Source organism: Parasteatoda tepidariorum, chromosome 11 (assembly GCF_982258835.1).
Source record: "Parasteatoda tepidariorum strain Cologne lab strain chromosome 11, Ptep-v5.0, whole genome shotgun sequence".
Taxonomy (NCBI): Eukaryota; Metazoa; Arthropoda; class Arachnida; order Araneae; family Theridiidae; genus Parasteatoda; species Parasteatoda tepidariorum.
This window is the reverse complement of record NC_141765.1, coordinates 23,875,048-23,898,049: the sequence shown is the minus strand read 5'-3', so window position 1 is coordinate 23,898,049 and position 23,002 is coordinate 23,875,048. Positions and strand designations below refer to the sequence as shown.

Genomic DNA, 23,002 nt, shown 5'->3' with positions numbered 1-23,002 from the left:
TTATAATACAAAACAGATATACAAGAAACAAAATATTTTACGAAGATAAAAGGTTTTCTGCAGTTTCAGTATATTTCAATTAAATTTTTAAAAAAATGTTTCAGGCATATAAAGAAATCCTATAAAGAAAAGAGCTTGAACTGTTGAACTTCATCATAAATATTATGCCACCAAAGAACAAAATTTAATAACTTCCAAGCCATTCCATTAAGTTCATTCAATTTATTCCTCTCTTTTATTCGGCAGCTTGATTTGACAGAATCTTTATTTTATTTTCTTCAGATTCAATAAAGATAAAGAATTTCGAAACATAATTTTAATTGGGAGAGAGGAAAAAGCTTCAAAAATTTTGATATGTTTCGTCAATAATTACTTTAGATTTTTCCTAATATGGCGCGCATTAAATTCAACGTCTTTAAAATATTATTTAGAAGAGACAATTAAAACTTTTAGGATGATTTTGCTGTAAACAATCTTTAGAAAAAGAATTTTTAATCCGTAGAGCAATTTAATTTTACCTTCGAATTTATTGAAAAATTAAATTTAATGTAAGGAATTTAAAATTTTATAAAAAACCCTGCTTAAAGCATTTGCCTTAAACAGCGATTGAAACACATGGCCTAAAATCTTCGAGTTATGAAATGTGAAAAGTACGCATTAAAAAAATATGTGTATATCACAAAATCATTTTAGAAGAATTTTCAAAAGTATTCCAAAATGCTTATTTAAACTTATTTAAACCATTAATTCAATTTCACCTTCGAAATATGGCAAACAATAATTATATAAAAAGAACAGTGGGTTCTTATAATTTTGATAGTATAAATAAACTTATCTAAACTATCCTTATTTTAAGCAATTGTAAAACACTTCCTTACCCAACCTGCAACCGCAAAAAAAAACAACAACTTTCAATCAAAATCTAGTAGTTTTTTGCCCATATTATTGCAAGTATTCAAAATTGAAACAGTTTTCCTTAAATTAGATTGAAATAAGTAGCTAAGGGGCAAGCAAAACTAAAAAGAAAACGATACAAATGATTCTTAATGCAGCTGAAATTAATCCAAGACTAAGGCCATGTGATACATATGCTTTTGGCTACATTAACATGCACATGCTGATTCAAAAATACTAGGTATTTTTAGAAATCAGGATTTGTATAAAAAATTTAGATAAAATTTAATTATCATCGTTCTTTGCAAATCTCAAAATGAATATTAATAAATATTAATAAATATTAGTAAATAATAACTTTTTACAAATATTACCTAAAACGAAAAACTTAAATAACTATAATATATTATAATAACTATAACAATATAAATAATAACTACAATAATATAAATAATAACTATAATAACTATAATAATATAAATAATATCTGTAATAACCATAATAATATAAATAATAACTATAATAATATAAATAATAACTATAATAATATAAATAATAACTATAATAACTATAATAATATAAATAATAACTATAATAAACTATAATAGAACGCTATTGGGAAGCTAGAGGCATGTTGTGATTAATAGACTTTGTTGTAGCATCTTTTGTTTCTGTTCCTATTTTTATTCGATGTTTATGTATGTTGTTACTGTCTATCTATAATCTGCCATTGGAAATAAGAAAAACTATAATATATATATATATAATTAACAGTTTTTATTAGTCTTTTATATAGTTAACGTTGCAAATATTGGCTCTTGTTTACTGTAACCTTATATGTATTACATTGTTAAAAAACCATTTAAACATAACATGCTTAAAAAGGGTCGAATTTCCTCTAATGTTGCTTCATTTAAAAACAAAATCAACCCTCTATTCTGTTATTAAATAAAGTAGAAAGTATAATCATTTCCATTTCAATAAAACTTTTAATAAATTAATGGAAAAAAGTCATTTATTCAAAAGTTTCTAAAGTTTCATAGTATTTCCCACAAATAATCAATGCAACCGGAACATTAAGTTGAAAATTTATATTTTCATTTCCCTGTATTACACAAGTCCATCAGCATCATCCACCAAAACTTTTCATTTGCGAGGAGGGAAGTTATCGTTTAAAGAAAACGTTATCCTTTCGTTTATTACCTCTGTACTTTTATCCCTCTCCAAGTTATTTTAGTATCCTACTTTGAATCTTCATTACGATAATGGAGGAGACTCAGAACTGAAAATTGTGTTTTATTGCTAATTTAGGTCAGGATTGACCAGCGTGCCGCATAATGCCAAAGTCCATTATAACTTCGCTAATCTGCAGAAAGACATAGGAAACGTTGAGACGGCGGTGGAACATTATAGAATGGCTCTCAGGTAAGGGTTATTAAATATTTTAAGAATACTGAAAAGGTTTGAGATACTGAAATTTATGTCTCTTTTCATGTAAGTGGAATGTTACGAATGGGGCGGTTGTATAACTTTATGTAAAATTGCGATGCTTGTTTAACTTAATATTTCATATAGTCAATTAAACGATGTTTTTCAAAGATTTGTGAAACGTTGATTTGAAGTGAGTTTGGTGGAATTAGCGTTTGAGCTTTACTTATAATTCATATATATAATATGAAAAAAAAATTATTATTTGATTTAGTTGGCAATATAGTTTTTGCCATATGGAATAAAGGACCAATATGGAAGTTTAAAGTCCAATATGGACCAATATGGAATATGGGACAGCATTGATAGAAAAAATCCATTATAACTCCGTTCATCTGCAAAAAGGCAAGACCAAGGCGATTACGAAACGCTGAAGAATAGCTTTCGGATATAGGACGAATTATCCATTTATAAAATGAATAAAAAATTATTATTTGATTTAGTATCAACATGGTTTTCATAAGTCATATGGAATTAGTGATCGCATTGATAAAAAAAATCGCTGTAACTTTGTTTATTTGCAAATAAATAGGAGATAGAGGCGATTATGAAACGTTGCAGAATCGCTTTGGGAAAAAGATTCTTAAATATCTTAAATATATTGGAAATGTTTCAGATACTGTAAATTTATGCTGCCTTTCCTGAAAGTTGAATGTTAAGAATTAGGTAATTTTCCAACTTTACGTAAAATAATAATATCTGCTTAACTCTACTTGTGACATATTTACCCAGAGTTCTAGTACAAAGTTCTTAAGAAAATGAAACATTATTTGAAAACTTTAATTGGAATTTAGGAGCCTAAGAATCGGGCCTCTCAAGTCATATGAAGAATCCGACATTGCTTAGTATTACTTCAGTAATCCACAGAAAGTCATGGAAGATGATAAGGCGGTTGGACAGCATTCCAAATTTGCTCCTGAGTAAAGCTAATTAAATATATTCAAGGATAGTGTAAAAGTTAAGATGATGAAATTTATCTCCATGGAAACTGAATGTTAAGATTAGTGTTTTTTATGATATTTTGTAAGCTTGTTACTCCTGTTTTACTTGATGTATAACTTAATGTCAATCTAAATATTTTTTTCTAAAGAATTTGGGTAATAAAAAGTATTAAAATATAAAATTTCAAATATGAATTTTAAATGATGTAGAGTTAAATTTTAAAATTAGCATTTAAAATTTAATACTATTTTTTATATTAGTTTTTTTTCTTAGTTTTAATTCAAACGAATTACGGATTTTTAAAATAAGGCACTGATTTATAATTAAGATTTGTTTGTCAAAGTATTTGAAATAATTAGAAAAGGAAGCAATTACACAATGTTACGTGTTGTGCACGCATGCAACAGTTTTAAAAAGTATAGTATTTTTTTTCATCAATTGTAAAATCTGATTTATTAAGGAAGTTACGTTCATTTTAATTTAATTCCGGCAGGTGTTACCATGAATATAATGATATAGATAATAAACTTAAAAATTTCGACAAGTATATCGGTATTTTATTTACGTCGCACCTGAGCTGCACAATGGGCTATTGGCGACGGTCTGGTAATCATCCCTGTAGATGATTCGAAGACATGCCATCACAATTTTGATCCTCTTCAGAGGGGATGGCTCCCCCACTTTCTTATTTCGACAACTACTCTGTCTTTCGTAATTGGTTACTTGCGTTCATTACATAGTTTCTTCATGATTTTTATATTGTTATAATTATCTTATAATTGCTATATTTATCTAATTGTTATAATGCTTTTTTAAATATATGCTTTATTAAAAAAACTGTAGGCAAAGTTTGTATACTTTACTGTTTACTTTTATGTACTTCATGTAATTAATGCTTAGTTTTTAATTGCGTAATTTAGGTATAAAAATTTTTGATACGCGTCATTTCTCCGAAACCAGTTGTTACCCTTCCCCCAGCGTACTCAATGCTTGTTTTATGACCTATATATATCTTTTCAGAGTATGACGTATCATTTAGAATGTATTTAACAAAACAAAAAAATAAAATTGATAAGAGTATTATTTAATTTCTATTTTTTATGCGACTAAAATGTACCTAAAAGACAGCCCCTCACTAATCCCCCTGATGAATTAAATTTAAAAAAATGTTTCGAAGATACCTAACTTAAGTTTTGTAAGAAAGTACTTTCACAGTATTTTAAAATTTGTTCAAAGTATGATGCTTTCCGCACAACAATATACTTACCTTCCTAAATCACTAGAGAATAAAAATTTTAACAAAGGTTTAAATGCTTTACAGCTAGCAACTAAAAACAACATCGTGGCATATTTTTATTTTCAACTCAACACACCCTTGACTGGGGAATACATTTAAATTTATCAAATCAGGAAACTATTTTTACATTTATCATTATTACGCGATTTAATGAATTCAAATCTATTTTAAAAAATATATGAGATGTCTTTTAAAAAGAATAAGAGTGAAAACGAAGTAGTAGGTACCGTAAATGTATGCATATACTTCCAAAGGGTATGTCTAAAGGGAAAGTTCAAAGGGTGAAGATTGCCTTAGTTTTTTCCCCTAGGTTTTCAGAGTTTGTATCGATTTCATGCATCTCACCTCGTCCAGTCTTCGTTTTTAATTGTGGTACTGTATTCTTCTCCTCAGCTAACGCACTGATATTCATCAAATTCTGAGTGTGTAGAATTGGATAATAAGGTTCTATTGAGTAGGATAAAGGATTTTATCAGATAATATGTTAGGTCTCTAGAACCAGAATGTATTCAGGGCTTGTATGGTTCTCAAAAATTTAAAACAGTGGTTCCCACATTGCAATAATAAATTAAAGATTTCTTTCATTAGCTTGGACGTTAAAATTATGAAACGAAAACAAACTGAACGAAAACCATTAACAAACTGAAAGATTTCGTAACTAGATTTATTTTTTCGAGACATCAAATGAAGACTAATTTACCTAAATTCATCTTTTTTTTCTTGCTTTTGCCACCAATTTTAATTAAGGATCATACAATTCATGATATGTCAATACGTACCAATGAAAAGTGATAATGTCTCCTGAAATTGATGTTGAGATAGCTACCGAATTCACAGGATATGAATAATCATTTCATTATATTATACGAATAATCACTCGAAGATAATATTCCTCTGCACCGTAAAAAATGACTCATAAAATTACGGTATAAAGTAACGAAACTCTGAGTGAATGATCCGAAAAATCCCTTTTACCGTAAAATCCATTTTTACCAAAAATAGTATGCAGTAATTTTTACAGTAATCTTTATTTAATTACAGTCCCTGGCCAAATTATTAGACGTACTATTATATTATATGTAAAATCCTAACTATCAGGTGATACTATACAGCTTTAGCTTTTTTACGCGACTGAAACCGGTTTAAACTTGTTCATGTCCGTATATCAATTGGTTAAATTAGACGATACATAATATAAATTTGACGATATGATAAATCGGACAATATATTATATAAACATAGAATATTTATTATATCAAGCGTTATATTAGTATATTAAAATAATTAGATCAATTTATTAGACCCACTGTAACTTTTTAATTATTACATGCTTTGCACGAGTTTATATATATTGCACGAGTACAATACATTTAAACATAAACATGATGGGTAGAATATTTATTACATCAAGCGTTATATTAGTATATTAAAATAATTATATCAAATTATTAGACCCACTGTACCTTTTTAATTATTACATGATTTGCACGAGTTTATATACATTGCACGAGTACAATGCATTTAAACATAAACATGATGGGTAGAATATTTATTATATCAAGCGTTATATTAGTATATTAAAATAATTAGATCAAATTATTAGACCCACTGTAACTTTTTAATTATTACATGATTTGCACGAGTTTATATACATTGCACGAGTACAATACATTTAAACATAAACATGATGGGTAGAATATTTATTATATCAAGCGTTATATTAGTATATTAAAATAATTAGATCAAATTATTAGACCCACTGTAACTTTTTAATTATTACATGATTTGCACGAGTTTAGATACATTGCACGAGTACAATACATTTAAACATAAACATGATGGGTAGAATATTTATTATATCAAGCGTTATATTAGTATATTAAAATAATTAGATCAAATTATTAGACCCACTGTAACTTTTTAATTATTACATGATTTGCGCGAGTTTATATACATTGCACGAGTACAATACATTTAAACATAAACATGATGGGTAGAATATTTATTATATCTAGCGTTATATTAGTATATTAAAATAATTAGATCAAATTATTAGACCCACTGTAACTTTTTAATTATTACATGATTTGCGCGAGTTTATATACATTGCACGAGTACAATACATTTAAACATAAACATGATGGGTTTTTATTCAGGAGATTTTTTATATACCAATAATTATACTATTTGTATTTATTTTTAACGTATTGCATTACAATGTTAACAAGTTGATTAAGGAGCGTATATAAATGCAAACCGGCTTCATCCGAGTAAAAACAATACAGCTGTATAGAGTCACGTGATAATTATAATTTTACATAGAATATTATAGTGCGTCTATTAATATGGCCAGGGACTGTAGATTAATTATTGCTATAAAAATGTCGGTTTATAAAATTTTTTGTTCCGCAAAATTTTCCGGTAAAAACGAATTTTACAGTAAAAAGTATCGGTAACCAGAGTACCACTACTTTTCATCGTGGTTTTTTACAGTGACATGATGCTTTTTACTCAGGAAAAATATTGGGCTATATATGTGCTTTAAAGTGAAAGTTATTAGTGAAAGTTAGTTGAAAATATTTAACGCATGCATTGGAAAATATCAGAACAATTGCTTCACGAAAAATATTTAACCCCTAAGTAGAAAAAAAGAAAAAAACTATAAAATTTTGCATATTTTTTACCTTACCAATTTGGAAAAGCAATGCTCCGTCTAAATTGATCAACAAGTTAAACTGCTTTCAGCGAAACTGCATCTACTGCAATAAATTAAAAAATATCATAGATTGTTAAACTGGCCATTTTTCCTCCAAGGCCATCTAACCTAGGCTTATCTCATGATTTATTTCAAATTATTTATTATGATTTATTACAGTAAAAAGTATCGGTAACCAGAGTGCCACTACTTTTCATCGTGGTTTTTTACAGTGATATGATGCTTTTTACTCAGGAAAAAATATTGGACTATATATGTGCTTTAAAGTGAAAGTTATTAGTGAAAGTAGTTAGTGAAAGTTAGTTGAAAATATTTAACATATGCATTGGAAAACATCAGAACAATTGCTTCACGAAAAATATTTAGCCCCTAAGTAGAAAAAAAGAAAAAAAACAATAAAATTTTGCATATTTTTTACCTTACCAATTTGGAAAAGCAATGCTCCGTCTAAATTGATCAACAAGTTAAACTGCTTTCAGCGAAACTGCATCTACTGCAATAAATTAAAAAATATCATAGATTGTTAAACTGGTCATTTTTCCTCCAAGGCCATCTAACCTAGGCTTATCTTGTGATTTATTTCAAATTATTTATTATGATTTATTACAGTAAAAAGTATCGGTAACCAGAGTGCCACTACTTTTCATCGTGGTTTTTTACAGTGATATGATGCTTTTTACTCAGGAAAAAATATTGGACTATATATGTGCTTTAAAGTGAAAGTTATTAGTGAAAGTAGTTAGTGAAAGTTAGTTGAAAATATTTAACATATGCATTGGAAAACATCAGAACAATTGCTTCACGAAAAATATTTAGCCCCTAAGTAGAAAAAAAGAAAAAAACAATAAAATTTTGCATATTTTTTACCTTACCAATTTGGAAAAGCAATGCTCCGTCTAAATTGATAAACAAGTTAAACTGCCTTCAGCGAAACTGCATCTACTGCAATAAATTAAAAAATATCACAGATTATTAAACTGGCTATTTTTCCTCTAAGGCCATCTAACCCAGGCTTATCTTATGATTTATTTCAAAAATCAGCTAAGCTTGACTTCTATTACTGAATTTTAATGAACCTATCATTCTCACACTATTACTTAAAATGAGGGAATGTTGCGAAAGTGTAGAATATTAGCTACCCATAAGATACGAACTTTAGTGCTTAGAGTTTAATATTGCATTTTTACTATACGAAATTGCAATAATATTATAAATTACAATTGATTTAAAATCCTTTGGATTTTATTAATTTAAAATGACAGCTTTCATGATTATGATATGCATAGGCATCTACATACTTGTAAACAATTTGAACTACCTTTTTTTCATGTTCTTTAAAGTTTACTATCGTAGTCTTCAGAAATTCTTCGCAATGTCTCATGCGAATAAATCATAGCTAATAAACAGCTTGAATCAAATGGAATTTTATCATTTATGTTATTAAAAGCTTTATTATTCTATAGTACATTCATTTTTAAAAATAGTCTTGTTGAAAAAAATGTTAGTTGTTTTTTTGTCAATAAATATTGTCAGATAAATATTTAATTTATCATACATGTTTCAGCAGCTTTTAATACTGGAATTTGCACAATAATAAAATTAAAGGATTAAGTTTCGAAAACAACTTTTTATAATATTCTGTCATATTCTATTTTAGAATTATATCAGAATAATTTTTTAAAAAGCAGCAAATTTTATTATATAATTAGTTAAACTTTTCAAAATACAGAAAAAACTGCGAAATGTAATGTTAAATCTTTTTGTTAACTCCTTTTATTCGCAAAATAAGGTATTAAACATCCTATTCATTTGCAATTTGCATGCTTATTACGAGCGAAAAAACCTCATTTAAGTGGAATTAGGTTTTAAAAGAAATTATCGCTCTGGGACATATTCAGAACTCCAAATTATAGAAGATTAAAATGCTGTTTTGGTTATTTAATTTTTTTCTCCAAAATAACCCTACTTAGATTTTTTTCAAATTTTTTCACGAAAGAAGTTTTTGGGATAAATAATAAAAAAAAGTGTTACATAATAACTTGGGTGATAACATGCCAAAGGCTTATCCGTTTAAGTTCTTTAAATTCAATTTCTCTATCTTCATTAAATTCTTTTAATCCTCTTTACATAATCTCCTATAGCCAGTTTTTGTTCTACATCTACCTGCTTAAAATCGTAAAAACATTTGATGTTAAAAAAAAACGAGTAAAAAGTTATTTATCTTTAAATTATACCATTTGATGTTCAAGACTTAGCGGATTTCGTAAATGCAATATTTGCATCATTTCATTATTTAGAAGCATTTAATGATAAACAAAAAAAGAGAAAGAAAAAACAAGAACAAATAACCGTTACATTTTTTTAAATGCATGGATATTTCAAAATAACTTCGCTCACATCTGAATTTTGTTTTGTTCTTGTAAAAAAGGAATTTTTCAGGTAGGTAGGTATTTTATTTAAGTCGCACTAGAGCTGCACAATGATCTATTGGCGACGGTCAGGGAAGCATCCCTGAGGATGATCCGAAGAAATGCCATCGCAATTTTGATCCTCTGTAGAGGGGATAGCTCCCATACTTTGGGAGCCCGATGACCTGAGTGGGTGAAGCGAGTGGAGCGAGTGGGTGGTCAGAGTGGTCACCCACTCGCTTACTGACCACAGTCAGTGATGCTTGACTTCGGTGTTCTACTGGAAACCGTGTCTTTACGATCAGTTCACTGCGGGGAAGGAATTTTATATGGTTAGAGATACAAAATAGTATGGTTACAGATATGATACCATACTATTCTGTAAGTATGGTTACAGGTACAGAATTTTTAGATGACGAATATTTTATTCTATTTTATAACCGTCGTTGAACAGTCGACCCAATTTTATAGGTTTACGACTACTAATGTTCAACTTCGTAGCCTTGTAATTTTGAACCCAATCCAAAAACCAAGGGAATTCCTGGATCGAGTATTGGGAAAAATTTGATTTTGTGGAGGACTTTTTGATGGAGCTAAACCACATTTGCGTTACAAGGAGAGGAAGACCACGAGAACCTCCCGTGGTTAGCCTAACGGCAAGCGACTAAATGACGAACATTAATATATTTAATCTTTTTTCAATTATCACAGTGAAAAATTCAAATTGAGTTAGAACTATACATCTATCATTAATAACAGAAGCAGCTGAAAGGTCGAAAGAGTATTTATAAACTTTAAATTTATCCGTGATTTGGCAGTGTACTAAGCGGTCTAATTGCTAAAAAGCAGCAGGAAACCGGGATGGCTCAGCGAGTCATTCCAGAGACAAATATCCTGGTTACGACTAGTCAATTCATATGTAGCTCTCAGATCACTAACGGCCACAGTGTTGGCTAAATAAATCACCAATGGTAAGAGGGGGAAAAATTCTGGTAAAATTACTGTACTGTATAGTGATGGGGATTTCTGATTTTAAAAAACTAAATTTTTGGTGAATAAAACCATAATGTATGATATTTAAGCTATTCATTTCAATAAATTTCCGTTCATATCGTAACGGTTTACCAGAAATTCTGGTTTCTAATATTGAAATTCATATTACCACACATTTACTAAAAAAAAACACAAAACAGAAAAGTAAATTTAACGGAATAAATGGCTTCTTTGTCATGCTCAAAGGTATCGCGGTTAAGCAACCAAATTGTAACGCATGTACCAAATTGTATCATAAATTACAAAACCCTATTTTATAACTAATTTAACCAAAATCATTACCAAAGTGCTTCGGTAGAAATCAATGAGCATTTTGGTGTCCCCATAGAGCCAAAAACATTGTAAATTTTACCATATTTTGGTGTTTTTGATTTTTTTAAGTGTAGACTAGTTTTTAGTGATACCGTTTTAGGGATATCGTTTTAGTTTTTAATGTGGAAGGTTTTGTTGGAGGTTTTTGCAGTATGTAACGCAAATGAAAAGTTGATTACCCTCGAAAAGTCCTCCACGTATGCAAGCTTCTCCTATTTGTTTAATCAAGAAGCTCCCTTGTTTTCTGGATTAGATTAAAAATTACAAATCTATGGAGTTAAAAACTTATGTAACTGTAAATCCAATATGGGTAGGCTAATTTTTATGGGTAGGCTTACATTTATGATAAAATAAAATTTAAAAAAATGCGTAAAAATTATAGCAAAATTCCTTCATTTGAACAGTAAGGATAACGTTTCAATGAGAAGAAGTTTTTGAATGAAAAAAATCTGTTAAAATTACCGTATTTTACTGTAATAACATTTCTGGTAAAAAAAAACATAATACTGGTTATTAAAACTAAATATACGATACTTAAACCATCCCTTTGGTAATTTTTCCCTTTATATTTATCTGGTTTTCAAAATTATAGTTCTTAATACCACACATTTAGCAAAAAGAAATACAAAATTGAAAGGTAAATTTAACCGAATAAATGGCTTTGTTTCCCTGTTCTAAGGTATCATGATTAAATAACCAAATTGCTCCACATTTTCGAAATTTTAATTCTTATTGTAAAACCATATTTCATTTTTAATTTTACCAAAATCATTACTGAAGCGCTTCGATGAAAATTACAGATTCTTTTGGTGTTGTCAAAGAAGAAAAAACACGGTGAATTCTTCCACATCTTGGTAGTTTTGAACATACTTTTTTTTCTCAGCGTATGCTTAGTCAAGTGAAATGTTTAAAGTTCTGTCACCGTAAACTGTATGAAGCCGTAAACGTTATTGAGTTGGATAAACGTTTTTGAGACATTTTCTTGAAATGCCCTTTCGAAATACTTGTTATCTCAAATGATATGCTAGCCAGATGGTCATATTTTGGCAAAGTTATTTTTAACCACGCTGCAACTTAAATTAAAATATATTACTATATTCAAAATGCACAAATTAAAGATTTATTTTATATTTTATTCTATAACCGTCGTTGAACAGCCGACTCAGTTTTATGGGTTTACGACTACTAATGTTCAACTCCGTAGCCTGGTAATTTTGAACTGAATCCAGAAGACAAGGGAACTCCTGGATCGAGTATTGGGAGAAATTTGCCCTCTTGGAGGACTTTTTGATGGAGCTAACCCGCAATTGCGTTACATGGAGGAGGACCACGAGAACATCCCACGGTTAGCCTGACGACAAGGTGACTCTAACCCATGATCTGTCTCCCACTGAGGATATTTAACGTTAGCCCTGTGGACGGTGCAAGCCGGATGCAGAATTCGCATCGACTGGGATTCGAACCCAGTTCACCTCATTGGAAGGCTAGCGATCTATCCTCTAAGCCATCGCGGCTCAAACTAAACATTTAGTAATTTTTTGTCAAGCAACATATTTTTCATGCTTTGACATTTACTCAAAAAAAAACCCATCATAATTTCTTTTTTATTCTAGTTTATGGCCAAGTCATGCCAGTGCTCATAATAATTTAGGCACTCTACTTCCTGATGTAGAAGAAGCAGAGCAGCATTTTAAACTTGCTCTCATGATAAATTCTCATCATCCAAGAGCACTTTTCAACCTTGCTTCCTTATATAGGTAAGTAAAATTTACAAATCTATGAAATTCTTAAAAGAAAAAAAACTGGAAGAAATGTGTGGTTGTATGATTATACTATCAAAAATATTTCTGAAAACGAAATTTCTCAAGTTTTTAGCTATATACTTCTTATAAGAGTTATTAATATTATCTGGAGTTTCTGAATGTCCATCTAAACTTTTTAAACAATCTGAAATTTTTTTTGGATAAGAATTTCTTATTATTTTTGGCCTGTTACAAATTACAGTTATCAATTTGTGCTTTTTTTTCTATTTGTTTAATTTATTAATCGTTTTTTGTAGATTATTCAAACGCCACATTATCAATAGAAATATTTAAAAGTGCTTTAAAAGTATTACTAATGGCATTCAATAAATATTTTTTCGGGGAAAACTGCTAGTATAACTTTTATGCATAAAACTCATTTAAACAACATGTTACGCATTACTATAATGAAAAAAAATTCCAAAATTCTATTATGTGGGGTCGTAAAAGTGTAAAGATTGTTAATTTTTCAATAATGACCTTTTAGAGAAATATGAAACGCGGTCATGGTACGCTTTTCAGGTCCTAGGTGATAAATGAAGTTTATTATTATTACACTGAAAAAATATTTCTGTAAAATATACGGTTTCAAATCGGAAACTGGGTTAGCAGTGCGAAACCATAATAATTATAAAGTAAATCCATAACCTTAACATTTTTTTGCCAGACAAGAACAAGTTTTTCTTGTAAAAATTACTAAGAAAATCTGTTATCAGACTTCATTTTTTTACAGTAACAAAATAGTTTTTACAGCAAAAATAAATCTGTTGTCTCAACAGATTTTTACTATATGCGGAAAGATTTTCTTTCTGAAAGCTACGAAGTAAATCTATACTGATATTAGACGTGAATATTTACTTCGTCGAAATTTGTAACTACCAGTCATTGCTGGGATTCGAACCTGGGTGATTTAATTGGCAAGCGCACGCTCAGTTCTTTGAGCTACAGTGGTTCAAATGTTTTGTTATGAAGAAATTGTGACAGTGAAAATTTCTTTTAAATATTGTATCAATATTGTGACAAAGTCGAATAGTAGTTTCATTTATACGATGCTCTTAATCGAAAAGCAATTGCTAAAAGGAAGTATGGAAAATAATGGTAAAATGGTTACCCGTATATTTCAGAACGCAAAACCGTGTGTCAAAACCTGGATTTTCAACTGACGGTAAAAATCCGTGTGTGTCTAGGGTGAGAAAAGGAGAAAAACCGTTTTGTCAACGAAACGGTTTAAAACAGATAAATATAAGGAGAAATTTCTTTTTAAAAAACTATTCTTTATGGTGCATTATTATTTTATTAAATTTTCTTATTGAAGCATAAAAGAAAGTGTTAAAAAATCGTTTCAGGCCATGTTTCCTTAATCCTTCAATATGTAAATCAATTTGTACTACGTTTTAAAATTATTTATTGTGATATAGAAAGTAAAATTTTGTAAAAGTATATATAAAAATTAAATAAAAGCAACAAATACTTAGAAACACATTAATGTCATCTAGCTGGGTATAAAATCTGTTGTAACTTTGTATAAAATCTAAATCAACTGTCAATTCGAAAATTGGAATAATTAAAGACAGTGCCACTATATTCTTAAACTTTGCTGTATTCAAATTACAATCCTATTCAAATGTTCTCAAAAATTAAAGATTGCTCTATATTTTTACCAAATTTTATTTTTATATGAGATAAAAAATAAAATTACACAAAAATATATACACGAAATGAAACGAAATGAAATGCTCAGAGCCCTTACAAACACAATTGGGTAAATCATTCTCATATCTTTATGTAAAATTTATTTCAACTGCCAATTCGAAAATTAGAATAATTAATTAGAATGTCAAATTCTTAAACTTTGCTCTATTCAAACTCCTTTTATCTGCGACAAACACATTAAAGCCATTGTAACTGAACTGCTTTATAATATAGTGTAAAAATGAATAATGAAGGGTTTTGGCCACGTTCCGACCATCTCGTGTGACAGGCTACGAAATTGCATATTATTGTAAGGGTGTTTTATTGCCCATGAGTCTTATGGGAATAAGCATGCGAAACATCAGACTAAAAATAAATATCTTATATGGCTATGGCTTGCATCAAACACTTTTTTCTCCGATTTTTAACCAATTAGTTTAGTTTATGAATGGAACTATAATAGTTATGAAATGATAAATTAGAAGAGCTTATTGGGAAAGAGGTTCGAGTGACCTTTCTTTAAAAATAAAAATATAGATTTCACAGTAAAATCTTATCTATGTAAAAAAATATATTTTGCCTAATCTTTAAATTTCGCTGGTCTCCGCTGATTATTTCTTATTTTAAACTTTTCTTGCTAGTAAGTTTTTAAAATGTAGGTAAAAAAATAAAATATAAATTTTTTTTAAAAAAATTAGCTAAATATTTATTAAAATATCGACATTTTACTCTTGTATACTAAGGAAAATATTAAATTTTATTTTCAAAAAAATGTTTTTAATTTTTATTTATTTATTATTCATTTATTCATTTAATATTTTTCATTTATTTAATACTTATTTATTTTTTAATATTTATTTTCATAATATTTATTCATTTATTTAATATTCATTTATTTATTGTAAATGGGAGAGATAGAACAGAATTTTCAACAATTTTTATTAATTGAGTGCCATCTACAGATATGCTCTGTTTTCTTTAGAAATTATATTTTGATTTATATTTCTTTTTAAAATTTAACTTCGATAACTAAAAAAATTGGTTTAATTTTAATGAGTTTTCTTGTAATTTCAAACTAATATTGATTTATATTATTTTCTTAAACTTATTGGAAAATAATTATTTAATATAAAGTATGGGTTAAAAGTACACTTTTTTCTTTTTTTGGTCATCGTTTAGGTCATTTGGTCATCAACTTCAATAAATATATGAGAATCCAAGTCACAGAATTATTTACAAAATAAGACAGAATTATTTACAATATAAGACATTAGATATTTTCTGACACAGTTTTTCAAAATCTGATACGCTTGAGACACCTAACTTTTTTCATAATTAAAATAATAACCGAAGCATTTATCAAAATATATTTATAAAACTTTAAGTAGTTATACAAGTTATACCGGCAGTAAAGTTTAAATTTCATTAATATCGATTAATGAATACAGAAATTAATTTAAGACGAAAATTGTATCCTTAAAGTTTAACATAACGATACCATTAATGCTAAGTATTAATTTCAGAAGTACTTATGCGTTTTTAAATATAGTTATTACTTATAGTTATAATTTATTTTAAAGAAATATTTTCCAAAAGTAGTAAAAAAAAGTACGAGGCATTTAGTTTATTTAAATAATTTTTATATTTGTCTAATGTGTTAACGCTTATTCACAAAAAGAATTAGCATTACAATTTCTAATCAAATATAATATTAATATTTTAAAATCTTATTCTCCAAACACCTGAAATTATTTTTTCATGTATCAGTTTACTTATTTATTAATATCATTGTCTAAAAAATCATGGAAAATTCATCTTTATAGTAATCACTAAAATTATATGAAGATAAGTTCCAATTTTCTTATTAATTACTTTAAATTTGCTAACTTCTCCAATATTTGTAGCAATCTTATTTTTGTTATAACTCACTACGATAAAGGGTTTATTTTTATTCCTCGAGTAACTGATACTTTATGTCAAAAAACAAATGTCTTAAAATAAATAAATTCTTATAGATTGCTTTAAATTTGATATTTTCACCATTATTTACAATGCTATTTCTGTTCTCTCTCACAATAACAATGACTTTTCTTATATTCCTCGAGTAACTGATACGTTACGTGAAAAAACGAATGCCTTTAATCATCTTTCATCAGTTTCACTGTCTAAAAAATATTAAAAATTCTACTTTATAGCTGATACAAGAGACATAATATTCTCAGTTGAATTGCTGAATTTTATAAAAAAAATTAAAAAAAAAGCATACATTTCCTTATTAATTACTTTAAATTAACTATTTTCACTAATATTAACAATAATGCTGTTTCTGTTTTCACTCAATAATAACTTTCCTTTTATTCTTTGAGTAACTGATACGTTATGTGAAAGAACGAATACCTTTAATCATCTTTCATCAGTTTCACTGTCTAAGAAATATTACAAATTCTACTTTATAGCTGCTACAAATGACATAATATTCTCAGTTGAATTTAATAAAGAAAATTTCAAACAAAACATAATTTTTTTTATTAATTACTTTAAATTCGCTATTTTCACTAATGTTAACAATAATGCTGTTTCTGTTTTCACTCAATAACAACTTTCCTTTTATTCTTCGAGTAACTGATTCATTATGTGCAAAAAACTAATACTTTAAATCATCTTTCGATTCATCAGATTTTTTTAATTTATCAATTTCACTATCTGAAAAAAACATTACAATTTCTACTTTATAGTTGCTACAAGTGTCTTAATATTCTTAGTTGTACTTAAAAAAAGCAGAAATTGTCTTAAAATCTTATGATCCTTGAAAATCCCTATGGAAATAACAGAACAGAATGTTAACAGATATCACATTGTAGCGAAGATTGGCGAAAATTCACCAATATTCATAGCAATGCTATTTTTGTTCTCTCTCACCACAACAATGACTTTCCTTTTATTTCTCGAGTAAGAGATACCTCAAGTCAAAAAACTTTGATATTCAAAGGCTTTCTGTGCCAGGAATCTGATCTAGCCTCCAGTAATAGCAGAACGTAGTTTGGCGAGAAAGGTCAAAGAAAGTATCGATTAACTAGAGTAACAGGATCGCACGAAGGCAAAGAAAGTGAGCTGTCAAGCTTTCGTAGTAGAAAAGGGGATAAAACACTCAATTACGAAATAAGATAGAAAAAAACTTAGATTTTATCCGCCAATGTATAGCCAACTGTTTCTAAGTTAACTTGTGATCCCTCTTGAGATTCTTCAACAGCAGGAATAACAGATTAGCCGGCGAGAAAGTCAATTTCCATTAACTCAAAAGAAAACTGTGTTACTTGAGATAGTGTAATGTGGTTTAAGGGGGATTTGCTCCAGCCAATTCAAGTTGTGAACAATTTATGGAGTACCCAAAGGACATACTATCCTATATATCTTCTTTGTTTTATGTACTTAAAAAAATAAGCGAATCTTAGCTTAATTTAGACATCCTTCTTTTGAAAGTAAAGTTTATTTGCATCTTATAAAGTTTGATTGGGAATTAAGAATAGGGAATTAAAGTTTGTAAGATCCTTTGAAAACAAGGAGAGGTAATTTAAGAGAGTAGTAAATAAAAATAGAATAAAATGAAACCGGAACTTTTTTTTAAAGAATGCTAATGAACAGCAATTATTTAACTTCAAACGTAATTAAACTGAATCATGATCCATTGTTGTAAAAAAAGTTATTAATGATTCCACGAATGCATTTCAAACTGTGGTTTATTTTTACTTAAAGTAAACTAAATCTGTTAAATGGACGGAATTAAAAGTGGAAGCATAGTATTAGAACAAATCACCAGAGTATTAATATATAATAAAACAATTTTCCTAAATTTCTCATTTTCCATTATGTTGGACACTATAAAAATTAGCTACATAGAAAAAATTATGCAGGAAAGAAATGTTTCAAGAAACAGAGAGAGATTTCTTATTGTTCTTAGCCGTTATCCACCGAAATGTCAAAAATTTCCGTTTTTTACAGACTTTCTCAGTATATTTGATGGCTTAAAAGCTGTTTTGTAAACAAAACGATTTTTTCTGTTTTTCACCCTAATCACAAACAGATTAAATCCGTCAGCTTAAATTTCAGTTTTTGACATTCAATTTTGCTAACCGTACGATTCTTTATTTTCCAAATCGTTTTACGATTATTTTCTACCTTTGTTTTTACCTTCTGCAATTCTTTCATGGTTTTGAACATCGTATAAATAAAACTGCGAATCGACTGTACTGTCAAAATATTACTTTTATCGGATTAATAAGTTAGATGTAATTTTTTGGTAAGTTAATTGCCAGACAATTTTATTCGAGTGAATCACTATAGTTTTAAATGTTTTTACACTTAAGTGTGACTTCAATAAGACTTTTAAGATAAAGATAGTGAAAAAGTTTTCCTCACAATGAAAGTTAGAGCTTCCGTAGCTCAAGTAACAGAGCTCTCGTCTCCCAATGAAATGACCAGGTTCAAAATTTAGCGTTGACTGATCGTACGAATTCTGCTCACTGACCACAAAGTTGACACGTTTTTTTCTATAAAGTTTCGTTAAAATAACAGAGTCAACAATTGTTAAAATAACGGAGTTGGTTTGTTAAAATAACAGTAATTTTTTACTTCAAAAACAGGAGTCCTTTTTAAAATAACAGCGTTTTCTTGTGAGGTAAACGGTTTTATACTGCCACACCTGCTAAATTTTTTCCGTAAATTTAACAGATTTTTTTTACAGGGTAATATTTTATTACTTTATTATCTGATAATATATTTAAAATTACTGAATGGTTTTATTAAAGTTAATATAATGTGTTGAACTTGAAGAAAATAAGAATAGAAGCATAATTTTAGAGCATATCATACGAGTAACAATGTGTTCTAAAACAATTTTCTCAAATTTCTTACCATTCATTACAGTGTAAAAGTTATTAATGTTCCATCCTGATACAATTCAAACTAGTTCCTAATTATTATACTGAAGTAAATTAGATGCTTTGAATTTAAGGAAATAAAATTTTTGTTAATATTGTTGGAGTGCCGGTAGGTTTAAAAGCAATTTTCCTAAATTTCGCATCATCCATTATGGTGCAAAATGTTATAAATTTCTTATTTGATAAACTTCAAATTGTTTCTTTTAATTCCACTTAAGTGAATTAAATCTGTTAACTTGCTGGAAACAAAAATAAAAGCATGATTTTAGATCATATCGTCCAAGTAACTATATGTTATAGAACAATTTTCCTAGATTTCTTACGGCCCCTTATGGAGTTAATTTATTACTTGACAGTCTTCAAACTTATTTTTAATTTCACTAACATTAATTTTACCTCTTTAATTTATGAAATTAAGAATCGAAGTAACGCTTCAGTACAAATAGTGAAATAACCGTTAAATTATAAAACATTTTTCAAAAATTAAATAATGTTTTGCTCAACAATGCTCAAATGCTCAACAATGTTAATGCTCAACATAATTTTATTATGTTGAAAATCTCTCATGCTTAATAAACTGTAATTAAATTTTTTTCTAATATAAAAAATAGTAAGTAAACTTAAATATTTATCAGAATTAAAAAAATCGTGCTACTCTAGTATACAAATTTATTATTTATAAAGAATTAAAAAGCATAACTAATAACTAATAACATAACATAAGCATAAACTAATAGCTTGTATACAGCATATCGGAATAACATGAAATATATTTCTCAAATTGCTCTACATTTACTCCTGTAAAAAACCATCATCAATTTACTCCCAGCATACTCTTAGCTATTATTTTACTTTATTCTATCACAAATAGTTCGTACAGAAATTTTTCAAGAATGTAAAAATAAGAATAGGAAAGAAATACTTTTCGTAATCTTGTTCTCAATAGCATCGCTACTTCTAATTCTCTCCTATAACAAACTTTGGTTTCCTTTTATGATATTAAATTGTGCGTAAAGGAATATGCTAATGCGAGTCGGGCAACTCAAGTTATCAATCTCACCATTGTTAAGTCGCTTCTTTTCTTATTCTTCTAGCAAGCAGGGCCAAACACAAATCGCTCAAGAATTGTTGTATCGTGCAATAGAATTGGATGAAGAATTTATAGAAGCCTATTCTTCTTTGGCAACAATTCACGCAGAAGAAGGCAGAGATGATGCTGCTGAGGAACTTCATCTGAGGGCTTTATCCATGGATCCAAACAATGCTGATTCTTACAATAATTATGGAACATTTTTGCAGAAAACAGGTTGGTAGAAAATCAGTTTTTTGAATAATATATTCGGTGGAAAGGGCATTAATTTATTATCATTTATTTTTAAACTTTATTTTATTAATGTTAAAGAATATCGTATTTTAATTTTTATACTCTTTGATTCGAAATTCTTAGAACGAAGGCATAATTCGGAGATAAAATCTAAAGATAAAGATATGTCTTAAATCAGATGTTTATTGATTTAAACATAATTCGGAGATAAAATCTAAAGATAACAGCTCTAGATAAAATCAAAAGATAAAATCTAATGATAAAAATATGTCTTAAATAGGATGTTTATTGATTTAAAGAAAGCACAACAAGGCTCCAAAATGCTATATAACATAGATGTTTTCTTTAAAAACAAATTTTACGAAGATCTATTTTCTAGTACGAATTTTTTTTAAAATTTTCTTTTTAAATTTATTGATTTTGCATTATTTAAAGAAATTCTAATTACTAATCTATTTAAAGAAATACTAAATTAAAGAACTAATTTTTTAGAATACTAAAATATTCTGAAAACTCAGGATAAGTCATAAACCAGATATTGAGTAATATAAGGAAAGCATAACATCGTTTCAAAATGCTATATGGCATTTATATTTTTCTTAAGAACTAATTTTATGAAGAACACTTCTCTAGTTCGAATTTTTTGAAAGTTACTGTTTTTGTATAACTTATGTATTATTTAAATAAATGGTAAATGATTCGGACAACACAAATTTTTGAAACATAAAAATATCGCTACAGAAAAATCTGAAAATCAGGATATGTCATAAGCCAGTTATTGATTGATTTAAATAAACCGCATCGCTCCAAAATTCCAAAATGCTATATGTCATCTATGTTTACCTTAAAATTTTGTAGTCATAACCAGCTATTGATTGATATAAAGAAAGCACAACATCGCTCCAAAATTCCTAAATGCTATACGTCATTTATGTTTACCTTAAAATTTTGTGAAGAGCACTTTTATAATTTAAAAACTTAATAATTTTTTTTCACATTTATTGTTTTAGTATAATTTTTGCATTAATCTTCAGAAAAAAGTGAGAAATATTTCGAAACTTAATTTTTAAAATACAAAAACTACTTTACAAAAAGTCTGAAGATCATGATAAATTATAAAGAAGATGTTGATTGCGGTGTGCGAAAAAGTTTCATAAATTATGCTAGTGACTAAACCTATTTTAATTTTATGAATTGCATTAAGTTGTTTTTCTCAACTTCTTTTTTGGAAATAGATTATTTTAATTTTATTTGTAACTCTGCACTAATTATATAAGCAGCTTTTTTTCCCATATATTTAAAAATATATATTTTTTTAACTTAAAAATTTATTAGAATAACAAACGCGATATACAAAATCTTGGTTAATATTTTGTTCTATAAACTCTTAGCGGAAACAACATGTTTATGTTAAAGTTCAAAATTGATTTTCAATCATTTTTATTCCCTTTTTGTAACTAACTTTTTCTTCTAAAAACAAAAATAGTTTACTTTCTGCTGCGTCAGCATCTTTCTAGGTTATCGATTTAAAATTCTATATTCGATCGAGTAGTGCATTTTTGATTAGATAGTGTTTCAAACATACGAAAAAGTAAAATAAAACTTTTACCAACCTCAAAGTAAAAAGGAAGTTTAAAAAGATTCAATAATGGTGAATGCTTGCGTTACACGATAATGTTAAAAGTTCTTTGATTTTTACAACGAAACATTAGCATTCATATAGAATGCAATATACATAGCAAAGAATCAGCAATGATTAAAAATGCATATTTGACCATTGAGGAGGAGTTGCTCATGAAAAGTTAAAGATTTTTTTTCAAAAACATTAAATTGAACGTATGGATGTTAGACCAGTAAAAAAAAACAAGGTTGAACCAGAAAAATCATTATTGGACCATATATCGAGCACATTTACGGTAATCTTTAAAACAGTATTCAATTGAACCTGTTTCAGTACTAGTTGAACCAGAACATCGATTGATTAACCTTAAGTGAATTTAACTTTAACGATAATATAGTTCAACTTGGAAACTTATAAATTTACAAAGGTTGCATTAATTTTGTACGATATATAGTGATACAATAGAATACAAAATTGTGTGTTTTTTTTAGAGTAAACTCTCAAAAGAGAATTAGG

General features: G+C 27.9%; 1 protein-coding gene across 1 annotated transcript in view; it reads left to right on the top strand.

Annotated features, from left to right (window-relative positions):
• LOC107452602 (protein O-mannosyl-transferase TMTC1) overlaps positions 1-23,002 on the top strand; it is a 188,641-nt gene that overhangs the window by 119,892 nt on the left and 45,747 nt on the right. The window contains exons 10-12 of the mRNA XM_043054161.3: positions 2,206-2,319; positions 12,724-12,867; positions 20,636-20,847. Coding sequence (XP_042910095.2) covers positions 2,206-2,319; positions 12,724-12,867; positions 20,636-20,847 — 470 coding nt within the window. The remainder of the gene's footprint in view (positions 1-2,205; positions 2,320-12,723; positions 12,868-20,635; positions 20,848-23,002) is intronic.